Consider the following 17880-nt stretch of genomic DNA (forward strand, 5'->3'; position numbering starts at 1 on the left):
CTGAGCTCACGTGGAATAAGCTCAATTCTATCTTCATCACAACTTGGAATATGCAAAATTAAAGTGAAAAACAGAACATCTGGCCCTTCACTGATTAAATGAGCTTTATCTTTGCTCTCACACTAGGAATACCATTCCCTACTTGAAGCGACTTGAAGGGATATCCTCAGATTTATTCCAGCCTCTCTCCTGCCTTTGGCTAGAATTCATGGAAATAAGCTAAATACCTGCATGGCCTTAGAATATCTAGAAGTGCTCCCTTTTTGAGTCTTTCATGATCACAGTAGATTTTAGTGCAGGGCTTAGGGAAGTGAAGCCTAGGACCTAGGGTTCTGGGGAGGAGAAGCCACTCTAGGACCTTCATGGGACATTTGATATTGACAGTGCATTTTGACAGTGTTGAAAGGTTATCAGCCTCAGGTATCTTTTGTCTTTCACTTAGGTTACTGTTCCTCACTGGATGCTTAGAGGGCTAAATCAAGAGTATTGGAGGAGGAACTATAGAACTGGGCTTCTTCATGGACCTGGACTCACCTCTTCAATGGCTAGGTAATTATTTCTACAAATTTGCCTTTTGATGTGTCTGTACTTTCCTTCTCAGATCTATCTCTGCCATCAACCCCAGGGTCCTGGGGTAACACTTCCATAGTAACAAAGAAGAGGGTGGGGGGAAGGTGATGGCTCTGAGCAAGTGACCAACAGCTGAACACTGATGACCCTTGAGGTCTTGGGCATTGCTCAGAGGATGGACATACCCTTTACTGAAGGCCTTGGTCCAGCCTACTGTCTTTCAGGATTAACTCATCACACATTTCTTTCCTTTGCCCAGCTCTTTTAAACCTAGACCTCCCTCATTGCTAAAGCCAAACTCCACTGCTGTGACTGAGTTCCTTTTTGAAGGTTTCCTCAGCTTTAGTTGGCAGCACAGGCTTGGTTTCTTTGTTCTCTTTCTAACTTTGTACCTGCTGACTCTCTTTGGCAGTGTCATTATTGTGACTGTTATTCACCTGGACCGTCACCTCTATACTCCCATGTACTTTTTCCTGAGCATGCTGTCCATCTCTGAGACCTGCTACTCTGTGGCTATCATTCCCTGTATGCTTTCTGGCCCCCTGAGTCCTCATCAGCCCATTTCTATCCAAGGCTGTGCCACTCAACTCTCCTTCTGTCTCACCTTTGGTATCAATAACTGCTTCCTGCTCACAGCCATGGGGTATGATTGCTATGTGGCCATCTGCAACCCACTACAGTATTCAGTCATCATGGCTAAAGAGTCCTGTATCCAGTTGGCATCTGGGTCCCTGGGAATTGGCCTGGGTATGGCCATTGTCCAGGTAACGTCTCTTTTTGGCCTGCCCTTCTGTGATGCCTTTGTCATCTCTCACTTCTTCTGTGACATGAGACCCCTGCTGAAGCTGACCTGCACAGACACCACTGTCAATGAGATCATCAACTTTGTTGTCAGTGTTTTTGTCCTTATTCTACCCATGGGCCTGGTCTTTATCTCCTATGTCCTCATCATCTCCACCATCCTCAAGATTGTTTCAGCTGAGGATCAGAAGAAGGCCTTTGCTACCTGCGCCTCCCACCTCACAGTGATCATCATCCACTATGGCTGTGCCTCCATCATTTACCTGAAGCCTAAGTCCCAGAGTTCCCTGGGGCAGGACAGACTCATCTCAGTGACCAACACTGTCATCACTCCTCTGCTGAACCCCGTCGTGTACAGCCTGAGGAACAAGAAGGTCAAAGATGCTCTGTGCAGAGCCAGGGGCAAAAGCCCCTCTTCCTCTCAGTGAGGAGGTTGTTGAAGGCCTTTTCTTTCATTTTGTAAATATGTATTAATTTTAATGCTCTATCAATAATACCTTTAAGTATGGGATCAAGAAGAATAGACTAAATTGAATTGGGTGCTAAAACTGTAGGCTTCCATTTGAGCTAGTCATGGTTCTCTGTGCCCTCCTTTAGAGAGGATAGAAAATGACTTAGCATACACTTAATAATAGAGGGGAAATATTTACCTGCCTGGGTCACTCATACCTATGTTCTGCTACACACCCATGTACACATCTACATATGCCCTGAGAATATATTGGGTTATACAACTCCAGTAAAGCACAAAATCCATCAAGGTTCTAAAAAGCTAATGAACAAAGTGTTTGGAAACCACCTCAGAAAAACCTCTGTTGTTGTTAAGGGTGTGTGAGTAATTTATGCAAAATTGTAACAAATAAGTGTGGAGACACATGCATGTCCTTTTCTGTGGACGTTGAAGGTTTTCTTGTAATCTGTTTTTGCTTCTTATTAATATCTCATCACAGCCTGAGGACTCTTCAGAAGGCCAAAAAAACAAACAAACAAACAAACAAACCCAACACTCTCCAAGTGGATAGAACTGCCCTAACTGACCGTTCCTGGAAATGAGGAGTACAAGTGTGGGAAAGCAATCATCAGCTACTAGCACACAGAGGTGGGTTGTCCATAGTCCCAAGATGCCTAGGTGAGAAAACTCCAATTTGGAAAGGAGAGCATGCTGAACAGTTCAATGCTTTTCATATCTCCAATGCAGGAGTGAAAGAGGATGGAGACTGGAAGAAGCCAAGCAAAATCATAGTTCCTTTTGCAGGGTAGACCTAAATCTTTGAAATAGTGTTATAAATGTAAGCACTTTAACTACAACTTCTGAAATTATTTATTAATGAGCAGAAATCTGAAGCTTGACTTAATGAAAAAATTTTCCAGTAAGTTCCTAAGCTGTCAGAGGTTAATCTTCAGAAATTTCTTCTTAGATACTCCCAACTTAAAACCTGAGTTAAAAAACAGCAGTTCGTGTTTGAGCATCACAGAAGGTGAAGGCGTATGCCAAGGTCCTCTCTCCCTCATCCTTCCACTCCACTCTGGCCTTCTATACTGAAGAACAGGTATAACCTGAGTTTCAAACCCAGTTCTTGCAGTCTCCAGAATCCAGCTGATCCCATGGGGTGACGCTGCAGAGGCAAGATTTCACTTGTAAGAGTGTCATGAAGTTAGCTGGGTGCTGAGGATAGGACAAGCCAGTGGAAATTAACAAATCTTCTAAGTCAAGTTAACATGTCTAGCTTTGCCAAGAAACACTGATGTGTGCTATCTGACCAGAGATAAAAGATATCTTTGCCTTTGTGACCAGATTTCTAGAAAAGATAGTCAGTTTATTTCTGTTAGGATAGCCAAGGATAGCCAAAAAACAGTTAAATTTTTTTTTTTTTTTTTTTTTTTTTTTTTTGCGTTGTGTTCTGCTTAGTCTAGATAAAGCTGTTAGGTAATGGTCTGATGACCAGTGTCAGTTTCTGATAAGGCACCAGATAGGGACTTTGGCTTGGTAACTAACTGTCCATGGCTGGGTAGACAACTTAAGGCAGGGAGACAATACTACTCTATGAGTTTCTCTGGGCATCCAGGCTGGCGAGTACCTCTGCCATTCTCAGCATAAAGCTTCCATCTCTGACTTCAAGGAGATGCTCTTGTTGTCCCATTTCCCATTTAATGAGAAGAGAGAAAGAGCAGAGCTCTTCTTCAAGTACTCAATTTCCCAAAATACAAGGTGTATCTTTTGTCCGAGTTTCCACTCTTGAGGTAGCCAAGGAAATTTGTCTTCCATTGGCCACTAGTAGGGAGCTACCAACTTGATTTCCAAAAACCAATGCTAATTATTAGGAGTTTGTGACATTTTGTAGCAGACAATTTGGAACAGCAATCATGGGAAAGAAATTTGCTCTATGGACTGGCCTAGGCCAATCTGGTAAGATATTGGAGGTAACAGAGGAAACCCCAAGGGTGAAGCTGGGGTGAATTATTTCTATTCTAATCATTTGTATAACATCCATACTTCCTCTCTGGCACAGATAGACTTTATGTATATTAAAATAAAAAACACTTTTATAAATGCCATATTTTGGGGGTCCACAAAATACTCAAGACCTCACTGTGTGTTCCACATTCCCTATGGAACAGATGTATGAATATCAGGAAGAAAAAAGGTGGAAATAAATGGTAGACATAAGTCTCATATGAACCTGAAATTTAGATACATGGGAGAGCACAATGAAGGGAGAGACCAGTGTGTAGAGGATGAAGGAGAAATTCACACTGGAGCTTTTTTGGGAATGTGTTCTGAGCCTTTGTGCTGGGAGGTCACCACATAGAACTGGGTTCCCACGTAATGAAGGACAAAATGGGCTCAAAGGGAGCTTAGAGACCACCTAATCCAAACGCCCCTTGTTGCAAAGAAGAAATGGAATCTCAGAGGCTGGCAAGAACTTGCCCCAGTCACATAGCTGATTAACAACAGCTCGAACTTCCAGGTCTGTGCTCTGTCCATAGCCCTTGCAAGGTGGGAGTGAGGATGAAAATGGAGGTAAAAGTGAATTGGAGGTAAAGTGAAAATGTGAAAAAGTGAAAATAGAGGTAAAAGTCACTCAGAGACTCAGAAAATCCCTCAGAAGATGTATCTGAAGCTTATAAAGCCTCGACTTTCTATCCATGTTCAGTCTCTCTCAATTCTTAACTCTGGGTCACTTGGCCTCAGACCATATAAAGGAGTAAGTAACTTGCTGTCTAGCCTGATGCATAACTGTGTGTAAAACACTGTGAGGCAAGATGTTGTTAATGAATGTTCTGTAAGACTGTGGTCTCAAGGCTGTAACATCTAACAGACCTCCTGTCTTTCCTTAAAGGTAGGGAAGTGTCCAGGAACAACACCAAGGAGCTTCCTGTAGGGACTTTTCCTGGCCTATGGTTGCAGGAAAAATCTCTTCTCCACTCATCAGGCTTCTTTACACAAAGCCAAGTACCAAGGCTGTTCCCTGAGAATCTGGTCATTTCCTGTCTCTCTGAAATGATTTTTAAAAAAGGGACAGTGTTAAGGAGGTTCATACCAGTGTTGGGACTCAGGGTGGGCTGCCCCTAAATATGCCACAATGACATATCGATTATTTTGAATTAAAGTTACTTAAGAATCAGGGATGGATGGATTGGGAGTTTGGGATTAGCAGATGCAAACTATTATATATAGAATGGATAAACAACAAGGTCCTACTGTATAGCACAGGGAACTATATTCGATATCCTGTGATAAACCATAATGGAAAAGAATATGAAAAAGGATATATCCTCCTATTTTTTCATTTTCCATATATATTTCTGTCTTCCTGAAAGTAGGAAATAAATCTCGCACATGAGAGGTATACTCCTTGCATCTGGAGGTAGAAGGACACCCTTATTGCCAGAGAGAGGGAATTCAGGGCTTAGAAGCCTATATAAACAAACCTTGTTACTTATTTTATTTACCACCTCAAGCCCAAACTCTGTTTAGATTCTTCATGAATTGAGCACCCCAAACCTAAGCTTCTTTGTCCTGTCAATTCCTCTCAAATGTATCATTTCTTTGTCTAAAAAGTATAAAAGCTGCCTACTTTGACCCCTTTTTAGGTCCCATTTCTATGAGACCTCTGTGCACATGAATTAAAAAGTATTACTATTTCTCTTGCTAATTTGTCTTGTGTAGATTTTATTATTAGTTCAGCCACAAAAACTCAAGAGAGGTCAAGGGGAAAATTTACCCCACCTCAACATCAAATACCTATATATATTTTTAAAAAGCTTTAATAATTATTCTCTGCTTTATGGCCCCAAACATCCTTCAGAGAAAATGGGCCTTGTCAGTCTCATGGATATTTACAAATTTCCCCCCTATTTCACTTCTTCCTTATGTTACGTTATCAATTGTTCGAAAACACAGGTAAACTAAAGGTGCTCTGATCGTCCGTTGCCTGTTGTGAACTCTTGGTCAGTACTGATAGTATGTTGCCTCTCCTCCCTGATGCTTTCCCCAGGCCCCCACTATAACTGTCTCCATAAGCAGAGGTGGGGTGTGGGTGGGAGATCAAAGATTGTGTCTTTGTCTGAGATCTTATTCAGTCCTGGACTGTTTTCAGAGTGAGAGTTATGATTATTATTTGCTAGAATTTCGCTAAGATGCTTAATTCAGGTGTTGCAAGAGGGTATACAAGATTTAAATTGGGGAGATATTAGAGGAGTGAAACAATCACAGGGAAATCTTAGACTGAGCCTCATCCCCAGAGACCTACGGCTCAAGCCTGCCCCAGGTTCTGCCAAGAACTAGAAGTTCATATGATACTAAGTTGAAGAGAGAGCATAAAAATGATCAACTTCATCAGCATCCTACCATGTCTTCTCATTCCTAGCTCAGACTTACAATGGAGAGAACATTAGAAGAGAGAACATTTCTAATCTAGAACTTCATGGTTCTTGCCTCTAGAAGCAGAAAAGAAATTAGCAAGCCTCAAATACTTAGGAACGTCATGTTACGTGGTTTCATACTTCTTTTATTCAAGTTGTACGTCTCTTTTAATACTAATAAATGAATCTATTCATTCTTTTACTTATTTAATTGATGTTTATTTAGCACTTACTATTACATGTCACTTGACCAGTTTTGATTGGTTTAATGAAGCAGTTCTGTAAAGCCTTGAGCACTTGGTACCTTGTGAGCTGTGTTTAACCATTAAGAAGCAATTGCTAATGCCAGAAAGAAATTGCTATTGCAGATATTTCTTGAGCAGTAACATCAGTTCTTTGGGGGTTCTGGTCTGGGCTGTGGGTCCATAAGTCTGTTGCCTTTCCTGGTTCTCTTAATCTTCAAGAGAAATGTGAACTGCTGCTGGGTCGAGATAAACAAACATGTGTCCACAACAAACAGAATCTTCACCAACAATGGGATAAGAAATTGTAGCCAGAAATATTTGCTTTGGGGAGCTGGAGTGGAATCTAGATGCAACAAGAAACATAACTCATATTAGAAACTGAAAAATGAGTTTAAGGGTGTCATCCTCCCTAAGAGAAGGACCCAACATGGTCTTTCATTTTCTAGCATGATATGGCATCCAGGAGGAGAGAGAAAACACTCATGAGTTTGGGTTCCTCAGTCTGTGTCCCCTGGAGCCCTAGGGAGTCCTGAGTATTTCCCCCACAGCCCCTGTCTAATGGTTTGTCTAGCCAGTATGCCCAAGGGGAAGGGTCATAGGAAAGATGGCCACTTCCTTGGAGCTGACAAGACCAACATCCACATATGATTCAGAGGTGGAAAGGAGACAGAATGAGGGCAGGGGGTCACCAGTGCCTTATTTCTCAATCAATCAATCAATGAGTCATCATTTATTGCATGTCTGTTGGGTGAAATGAAGATATTGGACTAGATCATATTTAAGTTGCCTTCCAATCCCACTGTTTTGTGATTCCATTACCCTATTTGCAAAGTATTGATTTTTTGTGATTGCTCTAGAATTATAGAACCCTAGAATATTACAGCCAGAAATTACTTACAGATCACTTAGACTGATGGCTCTCAGCACTGGCTGCATATTACCATTACCTGAAAGAGATTTTAAATACTGATGCCTAGGCCTCATTCCAAACCAATTAAATCAGAATCTCAAGGGATGATATGCAGACACCAATTTTTTTTTTTTTTTTTAGTTCCCCACGTGATTCTAGTGGAGTCTAGTCCAAATCCTTTAGTTTACAAATAAGGGTACTAGAAGCCCAGCAACAATAAAATAACAGGTCTCAAATTAGTTAACAGAGAGCAACCATTAGAGCTTAATTCTGGCTTCTGGTCTCATGCTTTTTAAGATATTAACATGGGCAAAGTCCACCAAGCAAAAGTCTGATTTCTTCATTGCAAGACAAATATTTCAAAGGCTCACTTTTTTATATGAAGTTTGGAAAGAGCAGCCTTTTTCACTGGCTAGAGAGGCAGCCCACCTGCCTATTCTTTCCTCATCAAGCCCTCTCTCTCATCTCCTAATTCACAGGCACACAACCTATTGACTTGTTGGTTTCCTTTCCCATCCCTCCTAGGCTAGAATAGACTCTTCAAGCTCTTTATAGCCTTTGTTCCTTCAACTTTGAAACTCTCTTTCAATTTGATAAATATAAGTTTCTCCCCAGGAGCAACAGATGACTTTGCTTGGCTAGTATTTAACAATCCATTTCACAAATATTACATTTAATATTTATAAAAATTCAATGTGAGCAGGTATCACTGTTGCCATTGAACAAGTAAGGAATCTAAGACAGACTGAGGGATACACTCTACCCCTGGTGCCCTCATTGCAAGTCTAATAGACTTTCCAAGGAATCACAGCGGCCCCCATTCTACAGCTGCTATCACTTTAGGCTCAAATATTCTTTCTCCTTTCCCCTTCTATGGACTCCTTCCTTTTCCTTCACCAACTTACCTTTTTGAATTTTAATGATGAGGTGATTAGAAGTATAGCGTATCTGCTGAATTGTGCCCATGCAGTAATAGGTGCCACTGTCCCCTGTTGTGGCGTTGGTAATGGAGATGTTGTGGTTCTCATACCAGTACTTAAGGGCTTTGTCATTCTTGAAGTAAGTCACCTTGTAGACATTCAGATTCCTCCAGCCGTGGCACCTGAGGAAGAGGTGCTCACCCTCCAACACCATCTCAGCAGAGGCCTGAAGGAGCAGCCAGTCTGAAGAGCATTTGTTATGTCATTTATTCAACAATGATAGATAAAATTAATAATAAATAAAAATAAAATTAAAAAAATAGATAAAAGAGGTCATGCAGAGAGTGTGTGTCAGAAACTTTTATCATTAACCCATTTCTTGGCTCATAAGGTCAATAAAAAGGAAACACAAAATAATGCTTACAGCCTGTCTCCTCTATTGATAAATCCTCTCTCCTCCTGAAAAGTAATTCTGGGACCACAACATCGCTGACCTTTCTAATGAGCCCACCCGTAGAAGGTCTGAAACCCATTATCCCACTCAGCTCCATTGTTGCATTTAGTCACTAAGGGGGAAATAAACCTACTCTGCCTGGGGAGTCTTAGCCTAGGAGAGTGTCTGTTTTGTCCTCTCTAACCTTATAGGTGCTTCCCAGTTCTATTAGTCACAGTTAGCCTCTGACTTCTTCAGAACATGTATCACACTTTTAATTAGTTATTTGTGTAATTACTGATTGGATGTCCTTTTCCTCATTGGGCTCTATACTTCAGAGGTCTGAGGCATGTCTGTTCCTTACATCGTATTTCCAGTGCCTAACACAATACTTAGGAGTTGGTAGTTTCTCAACCAACGTTTGTCAATGAGTCAGTAAAATATGAGTCAGGTTGCATGGCTAATGTCATTTTAAGAACTGAAAAGTATTCACCAAAGGAGACTCTTCAGTGGAAATGTGGTTAGGTTGCACAAGCATATTTTATTTAGGAGCAATCCTTGAGGACTTTTCTAGAATCTACTCCAAAGAAATAAAGAAGATATTTTACACTGCTTTAGTTTCTATTTGGAATTTGTATACAGCTGTTGAAACATCTCTTTTTACTAGAGAAAAATACAAAGTATGTTTATGCTTTAAAATATTTTTTTATTTAAAAATATAAAGCAAAATATAACAATGAGCTAGCCATGCAAATAAAATCATTGCTTTGTTCATTCAACATTTACGAACTAACCCACATGTGCCTGAACATGCTGCACTAATTGTTGACAGTAGAAGAGTGATAAAGATGAAGCAAACATAAGATTTGTTCTGAAGTAAAAGCAGAGGACATGAGGAATGTACAGAGAGATCTTTCAAAATGAAGATGGCAACTTAATATTCAGGTTGTGATACATAGAAATTGCAGAGCAAATCTTTAAATCAATCTTTTGATCCTATTTAACATATACAGCTCTTTGCAATGTTCACATATCCAACATGCCATTTGACTATAAAACACGCATCTGCACCTATGTAGAAAAGATAGTCAGAAGGGAAATAGAGTAGAGGAGTAACACTGGGAGATTGCCAGAATCTTGAAAGAAGGCAGAATGGCAGACAGAAGGAGTAGAGGTAGAAGAAGAGAGATGGACAGGTCTGGTGAGAGACCCTGAGTCCCACCTTGGTGCCCTAAGCCTTGGAATAACTTGCTTTCTCCCCATCTTCGGATGGGCCATTCCTCACATGAGAGAACTGATATTTCCATAACCCTGAACTTACCACTGATGACATCTAGGTACACAGGTTCACTCATGATAACTCCTTTGTTTTGGCATCTATATTCCCCATTGTCCTGGATGCTTGCATTCACGATGTCCCAACGTGAAGTTTTTACTTCCAAAGGATTTTTGTTGTGGATCCACAAAGTGGAGTCATCTTCAAGGGAATTGTTCCCTCTACATGCAAGAGTCACATTCTCTCCCCTAAATACTCTGTTCCATGGGGGATTCAAGGATACCTTAGATTTCCAGATGGCTTTGAGAAGAGCAGATTGTGGAAAGAGATATAGAAGGGGGAAAATATCATTGAAAACTGTACAGCCTCCAAAGTACAGACATACCAATAGTCAGACAATCAATGACCAGTCTACCCTTACTTATACCATTGGTAATAAGAAACTGCCCTGATTCCTAGGATTAAAGGAAGGAGAAAAGGGTGTTGTGACCCCACAAAGCTCCCAACCTAAGGAGAAACATAAGACACAAATTCAGGATATTCAAAAACAAACAAGCAAATTTACTATGTGATGTAGGATAGCTCCCTCTAATTCTCTAGATTTCAGTTCCAATATCTGTAAATGAAGGCTGCAGTCTCTTCAGGCAGAGATTATGTCTGTGATGTTCAACCATAACTCAGCACAGTGACTATTACATAGTAAGTGTTCATTACATATTTATTGAGTTGATGAATGAGTGAATAATGGATGAATTAAGGTATTGGACTAGATGAAATACATGATCTCTCCCAGCTTTAAAGTTTTATGACTATTTAATTGTGAGTGAATATGGAATTAAAAATATATGTCAATTCTGGATGGTAGTGAGAAGCACCAAGAGGATCAGTCTTAAAAGGCTTTCAGGGACAAAGAGATGTGGTACAAATTTGAACAGAAACTTCGGAAGCAGCCAGGTGGTGATGAGGAAGAGATGATGCTGCTGAAAGACTTGGATTCAAGGGACTTATGTTACAATCCAGTCCTTTGTTAGCTGTGTAACCTCCAGCAAATCACTTAATCTGAGTTTCAGCATCCTCAATTATAAAATGGCAATAATAATAATAGCGATGATGGTGTAAGAAATGAACGAGGACTACAGGCTCTTTGGTGGGGTTAATGGTGGATGCTGGGAGGGCTCATGCCAAGGAGTGCATCCCAGAACTTCTGCTGCCAGTGTCCTTGTCCCTGTGGTGAGACACAGCCACCATCCACCCCCCCTCCCCAGCCCCCTGCAGGAGACCCTCCAACACAAGCAGAGCAGAAGCAAGAGGAACTACAATCCTGCAGCCTGTGGAACAAAAACCACATTCACAGAAAGATAGACAAAATGAAAAGCCAGAGGACTATTTACCAGATGAAGGAACAAGATAAAACCCCAGAAAAACAACTAAATGAAGTGGAGATAGGCAACCTTCCAGAAAAAGAATTCAGAGTAATGATAGTGAAAATGATCCAGGACCTCAGAAAAAGAATGGAGGCAAAGATCAAGAAGATACAGGAAATGTTTAACAAAGACCTAGAAGAATTAAAGAACAAACACCTAGAAGAATTAAAGAACAACCAAACAGAGATCAACAATATAATAACTGAAATGAAAAATACACCAGAAGGAATCAATAGCAGAATAACTGAAGCAGAAGAACGGATAAGTGACCTGAAGACAGGATGGTGGAATTCACTGCTGTGGAATAGAATAAAGAGAAAAGAATGAAAAGAAGTGAAGACAGCCTAAGAGACTTCTGGGACAACATTAAATGCACCAACATCCTCATTATAAGGGTCTCAGAAGGAGAAAAGAGAGAAAAAGGAACCGAGAAAATACTTGAAGAGATTATAGTTGAAAACTTCCTTAACATGGGAAAGGAAATAGCCACCCAAGTCCAGGAAGCGCAGAGAGTCCCAGGCAGGATAAACCCAAGGAGAAACACACCAAGACATATAGTAATCAAATTGACAAAAATTAAAGAAAAAGTAAAATTATTAAAAGCAACAAGGGAAAAACGGCAAATAACATACAAGGGAACTCCCATAAGGTTAACAGCTGATTTCTCAGCAGAAACTCTACAAGCCAGAAGCGAGTGGCATGATATATTTAAAGTGTTGAAAAGGAAGAATCTATAACCAAGATTACTCTACCCAGCAAGGATCTCATTCAGATTCGATGGAGAAATCAAAAGCTTTTCAGACAAGCAAAAGTTAAGAGAATTCAGCACCACCAAACCAGCTTTACAAAAAATGCTAAGGGAACTTCTCTAAGTGGGAAACACAAGAAAAGAAAAGAACCTACAAAAACAAACCCAAAACAATTAAGAAAATGGTAATAGGAACATACATATCAATAATTACCTTAAATGTGAATGGATTAAATGCTCCAACTAAAAGACACAGGCTTGCTGAATGGATACAAAAACAAGACCCATATATATGCTGTCTACAAGAGACCCACTTCAGACCTAGGGACACATACAGACTGCAAGTGAGGAGATGGAAAAAGATACTCCAAGCAAATGGAAGTCATAAGAAAGCTGGAGTAGCAATACTCATATCAGATAAAATAGACTTTAAAATAAAGAATATTACAAGAGACAAGGAAGGACACTACATAATGATCAAGGGATCAATCCAAGAAGAAGATATAACAATTATATATTCAAACAACATAGGAGCACCTCAATAAATAAGGCAGATGCTAACAGCTATAAAAGAGGAAATCAACAGTAACACAGAAATAGTGGAGAACTTTAACACCTCACACCAATGAACAGATTATCCGAACAGAAAATTAATAAGGAAAGACAAGCTTAAAATGACACAATAGGCCAGATACATTTAATTGACATTTATAGGACACTCCATCCTAAAAGAGCAGATTACACTTTCTTCTCAAGTGCGCACAGCACATTCTCCAGGATAGATCACCTCTTGGGTCACAAATCAAACCTTGGTAAACTAAAGAAAATGGAAATCATATCAAGCATCTTTTCCAACCACAGTGCTATGATATTAGAAATGAATTACAGGGGAAAAAACGTAAAAAACACAAACACATGGAGGCTAAACACTACGTTACTAAATAACCAAGAGATCACTGAAGAAATCAAAGAGGAAATCAAAAAATACCTAGAGAGATATGACAATGAAAACATGACGATCCAAAACCTATGGGATGCAGCAAAAGCAGTCCTAAGAGGGAAGTTTATAGCAATACAATCCTACCTCAAGAAACAAGAAAAATCTCAAATAAACAATTTAACCTTACACTTAAAGGATCTAAGGAAAGAAAAAACAAAACCCCCAAGTTAGCAGAAGGAAAGAAATTATAAAGATCAGAGCAGAAATAAATGGATTGGAAAGAAAACAATAGCAAAGATCAGTAAAACTAAAAGCTGGTTCTTTGAGAAGACAAACAAAATTGATAAACCTTTAGCCAGACTCATCAAGTAAAAGAGGGAGAGGACTCAAGTCAATAAAATTAGAAATGAAAAGGAGAAGTTACAACGGACACTGCAGAAATACAAAGCATCATAAGATACTACTACAAGCAACTCTATGCCAAAAAAATGGACAACCTAGAAGAAATGGACAAATTCTTAAAAAGGTTTAACCTTCCAAGATTGAACCAGGAAGAAATAGAAAATATGAACAGGCCAATCACAAGTAATGAAATTGAAACTGATTTAAAATCTTCCAACAAACAAAAGTCCAGGACCAGATGGCTTCACAGCTGAATTCTATCAAACATTTAGAGAAGAGCTAACACCCATCCTCCTCAAACTCTTCCAAAAAATTGCAGAGGAAGGAACACTCCCAAACTCATTTTACAAGGCCACCATCACCCTGATACCAAAACCAGACAAAGATACTACAAAAAAAGAAAATTACAGACCAATATCACTGATGAATATAGATGCAAAAATCCTCAACAAAATACTAGCAAACAGAATCCAACAACACTTTAAAAAGATCATACACCATGATCAAGTGGGACTTATCCCAGGGATGCAAGGGTTCTTCAATATATGCAAATCAATCAGTGTGATACACCATATTAACAAATTGAAGAATGAAAAACATACGATCATCTCAATAGATGCAGAAAAGGCTTTTGACATAATTCAACACCGATTTATGATAAAAACTCTCCAGAAAGTGGGCACGGGGTAACCAACCTCAACATAATAAAGGCCATATACAACAAACCCACAGCAAACATCATTCTCAATGGTGAAAAAAGTGACAGCATTTCCTCTAAGATCAGGAACGAGACAAGGATATCCACTCTCGCCACTCTTATTCAACATAGTTTTGGAAGTCCTAGTCATGGCAATCAGAGAAGAAAAAGAAGTAAAAGGAATGCAAATTGGAAAAGAAGTAAAACTGTCATTGTTTGCAGATAACATGATACTATACATAGAGAACCCTAAAGATGCCACCAGAAAACTACTAGAGCTAAACAATGAATTTGGTAAAGTTGCAGGATACAAAATTAATGAGCAGAAATCTCTTGCAGTCCTATACACTAAAAATGAAAGATCAGAAAGAGAAATTAAGGAAACAATCCCATTCACCATTGCAACAAAAAGAATAAAATACCTAGGAATAAACCTTCCTAAGGAGACAAAAGACCTGTATGCAGAAAACTATAAAACACTGATGAAAGAAATCATAGATGATACAAACAGATGGAGAGATATACTATGTTCTTGGATTGGAAGAATCAATATTGTGAAAATGACTATACTACCCAAAGCAATCTACAGATCCAATGCAATCCCTATCAAATTACCAATGGCATTTTTTTACGGAACTAAAACAAAAAAATCTTAAAATTTGTATGGAGACACAAAAGACCCTCAATAGCCAAAGCAAACTTGAGAAATAAAAACGGAGCTGGAGGAATCAGGCTCCCTGACTTCAGACTATACTACAAAGCTACAGTAATTGAGACAATATGGTACTGGCACAAAACAGAAATATAGATCAATGGAACAGGATAGAAAGCCCAGAGATAAACCCACACACCTATGGTTAACTAATCTATGACAAAGGAGGCAAGGATATACAATGGTGAAAAGACAGTCTCTTCAATAAGTGTTGCTGGGAGAACTGGACAGCTACATGTAAAAGAATGAAATTAGAACACTCCCTAACACCATACACAAAAATAAATTCAAAATGGATTAAAGACCTACATGTAAGACTGGACACTATAAAACTCTTAGAGGAAGACATAGGAAGGACACTCTTTGACATAAATCATAGCAAGATATTTTTTGATCCACATCCTAGAGTAATGGAAATAAAAACAAAAATGAATAAATGGGACCTAATGAAACTTAAAAGCTTTTGCACAGCAAAGGAAACTATGAAAAAGACAACCCTCAGAATGGGAGAAAATATTTGCAAACGAATCAACGGACAAAGGATTAATCTCCAAAATATATAAACAGCTCATGCAACTCAATATTAAAAAAACAAAAACAAAAAACAAAAACAAAAACAAAACAAACAACCCAATCAAAAAATGGGCAGAAGACTTAAATAGACATTTCTCCAAAGAAGACATACAGATGGCCAAGAAGCACATGAAAAGATGCTCAATATCACTAATTATTAGAGAAATGCAAATCAAAACTACAATGAGGTATCAACTCACACCAGTTAGAGTGAGCATCATCAGAAAATCTACAAACAACAAATGCTGGAGAGGGTGTGGAGAAAAGGGAACCCTCTTTCACTGTCAGTGGGAATGTAGATTGATACAGCCACTATGGGGAACAGTATGGAGGTTCCCTAATAAACTAAAAATAGAATTACCATATGACCCAGCAATCCCACTACTGGGCATATACCCAGAGAAAACCATAATTCAAAAAGACACATGCACCCCCAATGTTCATTGCAGCACTATTTACAATAGCCAGGTCATGGAAGCAACCTAAATGCCCACTGACAGACGAATGGATAATGAAGATGTGGTACATATATACATTGGAATATTACTCAGTCATAAAAAGGAGCGAAGTTGGGCCATTTGTAGAGATGTGGATGGACCTAGAGACTGTCATACAGAGTGAGTAAGTCAGAAAGAGAAAAACAAATATCGTATATGAACGCATATATGTGGAATCTAGAAAAATGGTACAGCTGAACTGGTTTGCAAGGCAGAAATAGAGACACAGATGTAGAGAACAAACGTATGGACACAAAGGGGGGAAAGCGGGGGGGGGGGTTGTAGGATGAATTGAGAGATTGGGGTTGACATATATACACTAATATGTATAAAATAGATAACTAATAAGAAACTGCTGTATTAAAAAATAAATTAAAAAAAGGATTGAACGAGTTTACATGATAGTGGCTGGAGGAGTGGCTGAGACACTCAGATGCTCAACAGACATGATTGTTGGCATTAAAGAGGAAAGGGTGACTTGAGAGAATGAAGTGGCATGTGGGAAACTTTTGAATGGGGGAAAAAAGGAAGATTATGCAAGGTGGAAGTGGGTTGGACAGGGAAGAGCAGATTAATAATCATTAGAAAATAGATGATGGGATGAAGGGAAAGAATGAAGGGAGGGCAAGTCCCAGACACATTGAAATGCTGAGGGAACAAGGACAGAGGACTCACCTGCTGATATGCCATCTGGAGCTGCAAAAAGTCCAGAGAGGATACGTTAGTGTCTATCCCCAGCCTTCTGGACACCTAAAGACTGGGATCTGGAAATGGTGATGAGGTCTACATCCACGAAGTTTTAAGGGCCAACCATCTTTCCAGGAATCTGACTCAGGGAAAGAAGGAGCTTCTGTCTTTCCTCCCTTGCCCTCTGGAAGATGCCAGCATGATAGTAAGGACCAGACTTTCAGTCCAGCTTCCCCCTTAGATGGTGTTCAGCCCCACTTCCTCTGCTATCCAGCTTGCCTTCCTTACAGAATCCCTGGGAAATTCCCCACGGTTTGCACATAGCCTAGAAAAAGTCACAGTAAAATGATCAACTTTCCCACTCCAGCTGCTCCCTCAATCCATTTTGGCCCCTTCAGGGGCAGGTAACTGATCTCTACTTACAGAAGAGCAACAGAGCTATCCACAGCAGGGCAGGGGTTCCCATGGCAGTAGGCATTTCCTCTGTGGCTGCCAGCTGCCAACTGGCCTGGAGAGACCTAGAGCCTTAGAGTAAGCTTGAAACTAAAAAGGAGAAGGAAATGTTCTCTGTTTCATATCTCATTAACCCATCAGCTGCACCTAGGTTTGCTTCCTTCTCTGTAGATAATATTCAGGGTGGTGCCTAATAGGGCAATTTTGTATTTACCCGCATACTGCACTCTCCATCCCACCTCTGTGTACACATCTGGAATCTAGTGGTAAAGAGGCATAGAGCTAGGCACACAGGCACAGAACTTTCTTAAACTGTCTGTCAATGTACAGCTATGTCATTTCAAACTTAGAAAAGGGTGCCAGGGAGAGCAGAATAAAACAACAACAGTTAATTATTCAGCACCTAATATATGCCAGGCACTATGATAAATACATCTGGTATTTCATTCATTTCTCACAATAACCCTATGAAGGAGGTACCATTGTTATCGACATTTTTTTTTTCTTTACAATAATGCAGTTGACAAGAAAATTAGTTATTTCTGAGATATACATTTTAAAGTAATAACTAGGATTATTACTTGTAACATTATACCAGAACATATAAGATTTTTAGAAATTTCATGTAATGTCTGAAACATTTATATTAACATATTTCCGTACATATTTCCATACAAATACAAATATAAGATTTTTAGAAATTTCGTGTAATGTCTGAAACATTTA

General features: G+C 39.5%; 2 protein-coding genes across 3 annotated transcripts; one reads left to right on the plus strand and one right to left on the minus strand.

Annotated features, from left to right (window-relative positions):
* Positions 1-951: 951 nt before the first annotated feature.
* On the plus strand, positions 952-2348 carry LOC309635698 (olfactory receptor 10J3-like). Its single transcript, XM_082407263.1, has 2 exons — positions 952-1803; positions 2322-2348. The coding sequence occupies exon 1, from the start codon at positions 1032-1034 to the stop codon at positions 1797-1799; it is 768 nt and encodes a 255-aa protein (XP_082263389.1). The 5' UTR covers positions 952-1031; the 3' UTR covers positions 1800-1803; positions 2322-2348.
* Positions 1814-17646, minus strand: FCER1A (Fc epsilon receptor Ia). Of its 2 annotated transcripts, XM_082407175.1 has the most exons (6): positions 17125-17646; positions 16690-16710; positions 10067-10321; positions 8298-8555; positions 7381-7429; positions 6607-6825 (listed from the first exon to the last, which is right to left on the minus strand). In XM_082407175.1, exons 1-6 carry the CDS (start codon positions 17177-17179, stop codon positions 6690-6692), a joined length of 774 nt encoding a protein of 257 aa, XP_082263301.1. In that variant the 5' UTR covers positions 17180-17646; the 3' UTR covers positions 6607-6689. The 2 variants fall into 2 exon arrangements, with proteins under 2 accessions (XP_082263300.1, XP_082263301.1); XM_082407174.1 differs by lacking the exon at positions 7381-7429 and having other exon boundaries at positions 1814-6825.
* Between the last annotated feature and the right edge of the window lie 234 nt (positions 17647-17880).

This window comes from Balaenoptera borealis, assembly GCF_965194805.1.
Source record: "Balaenoptera borealis genome assembly, chromosome: 1".
Lineage (NCBI taxonomy): Eukaryota > Metazoa > Chordata > Mammalia > Artiodactyla > Balaenopteridae > Balaenoptera > Balaenoptera borealis.

Bases quoted from the DNA above. Each gene is read 5' to 3' on its own strand.
- LOC309635698 (XM_082407263.1), top strand. From the start codon at position 1,032: ATGTACTTTTTCCTGAGCATGCTGTCCATCTCTGAGACCTGCTACTCT.
- FCER1A (XM_082407174.1), bottom strand. From the start codon at position 17,179: ATGCCTACTGCCATGGGAACCCCTGCCCTGCTGTGGATAGCTCTGTTG. The intron at 16,711-17,124 runs GTAAGTAGAGAT...GACTTTTTGCAG, and splicing joins GATAGCTCTGTTGCTCTTCT to CTCCAGATGGCATATCAGCA. The intron at 6,826-8,297 runs GTAAGTTGGTGA...TGTTGCATCTAG, and splicing joins CATCATTAAAATTCAAAAAG to ATTCCACTCCAGCTCCCCAA.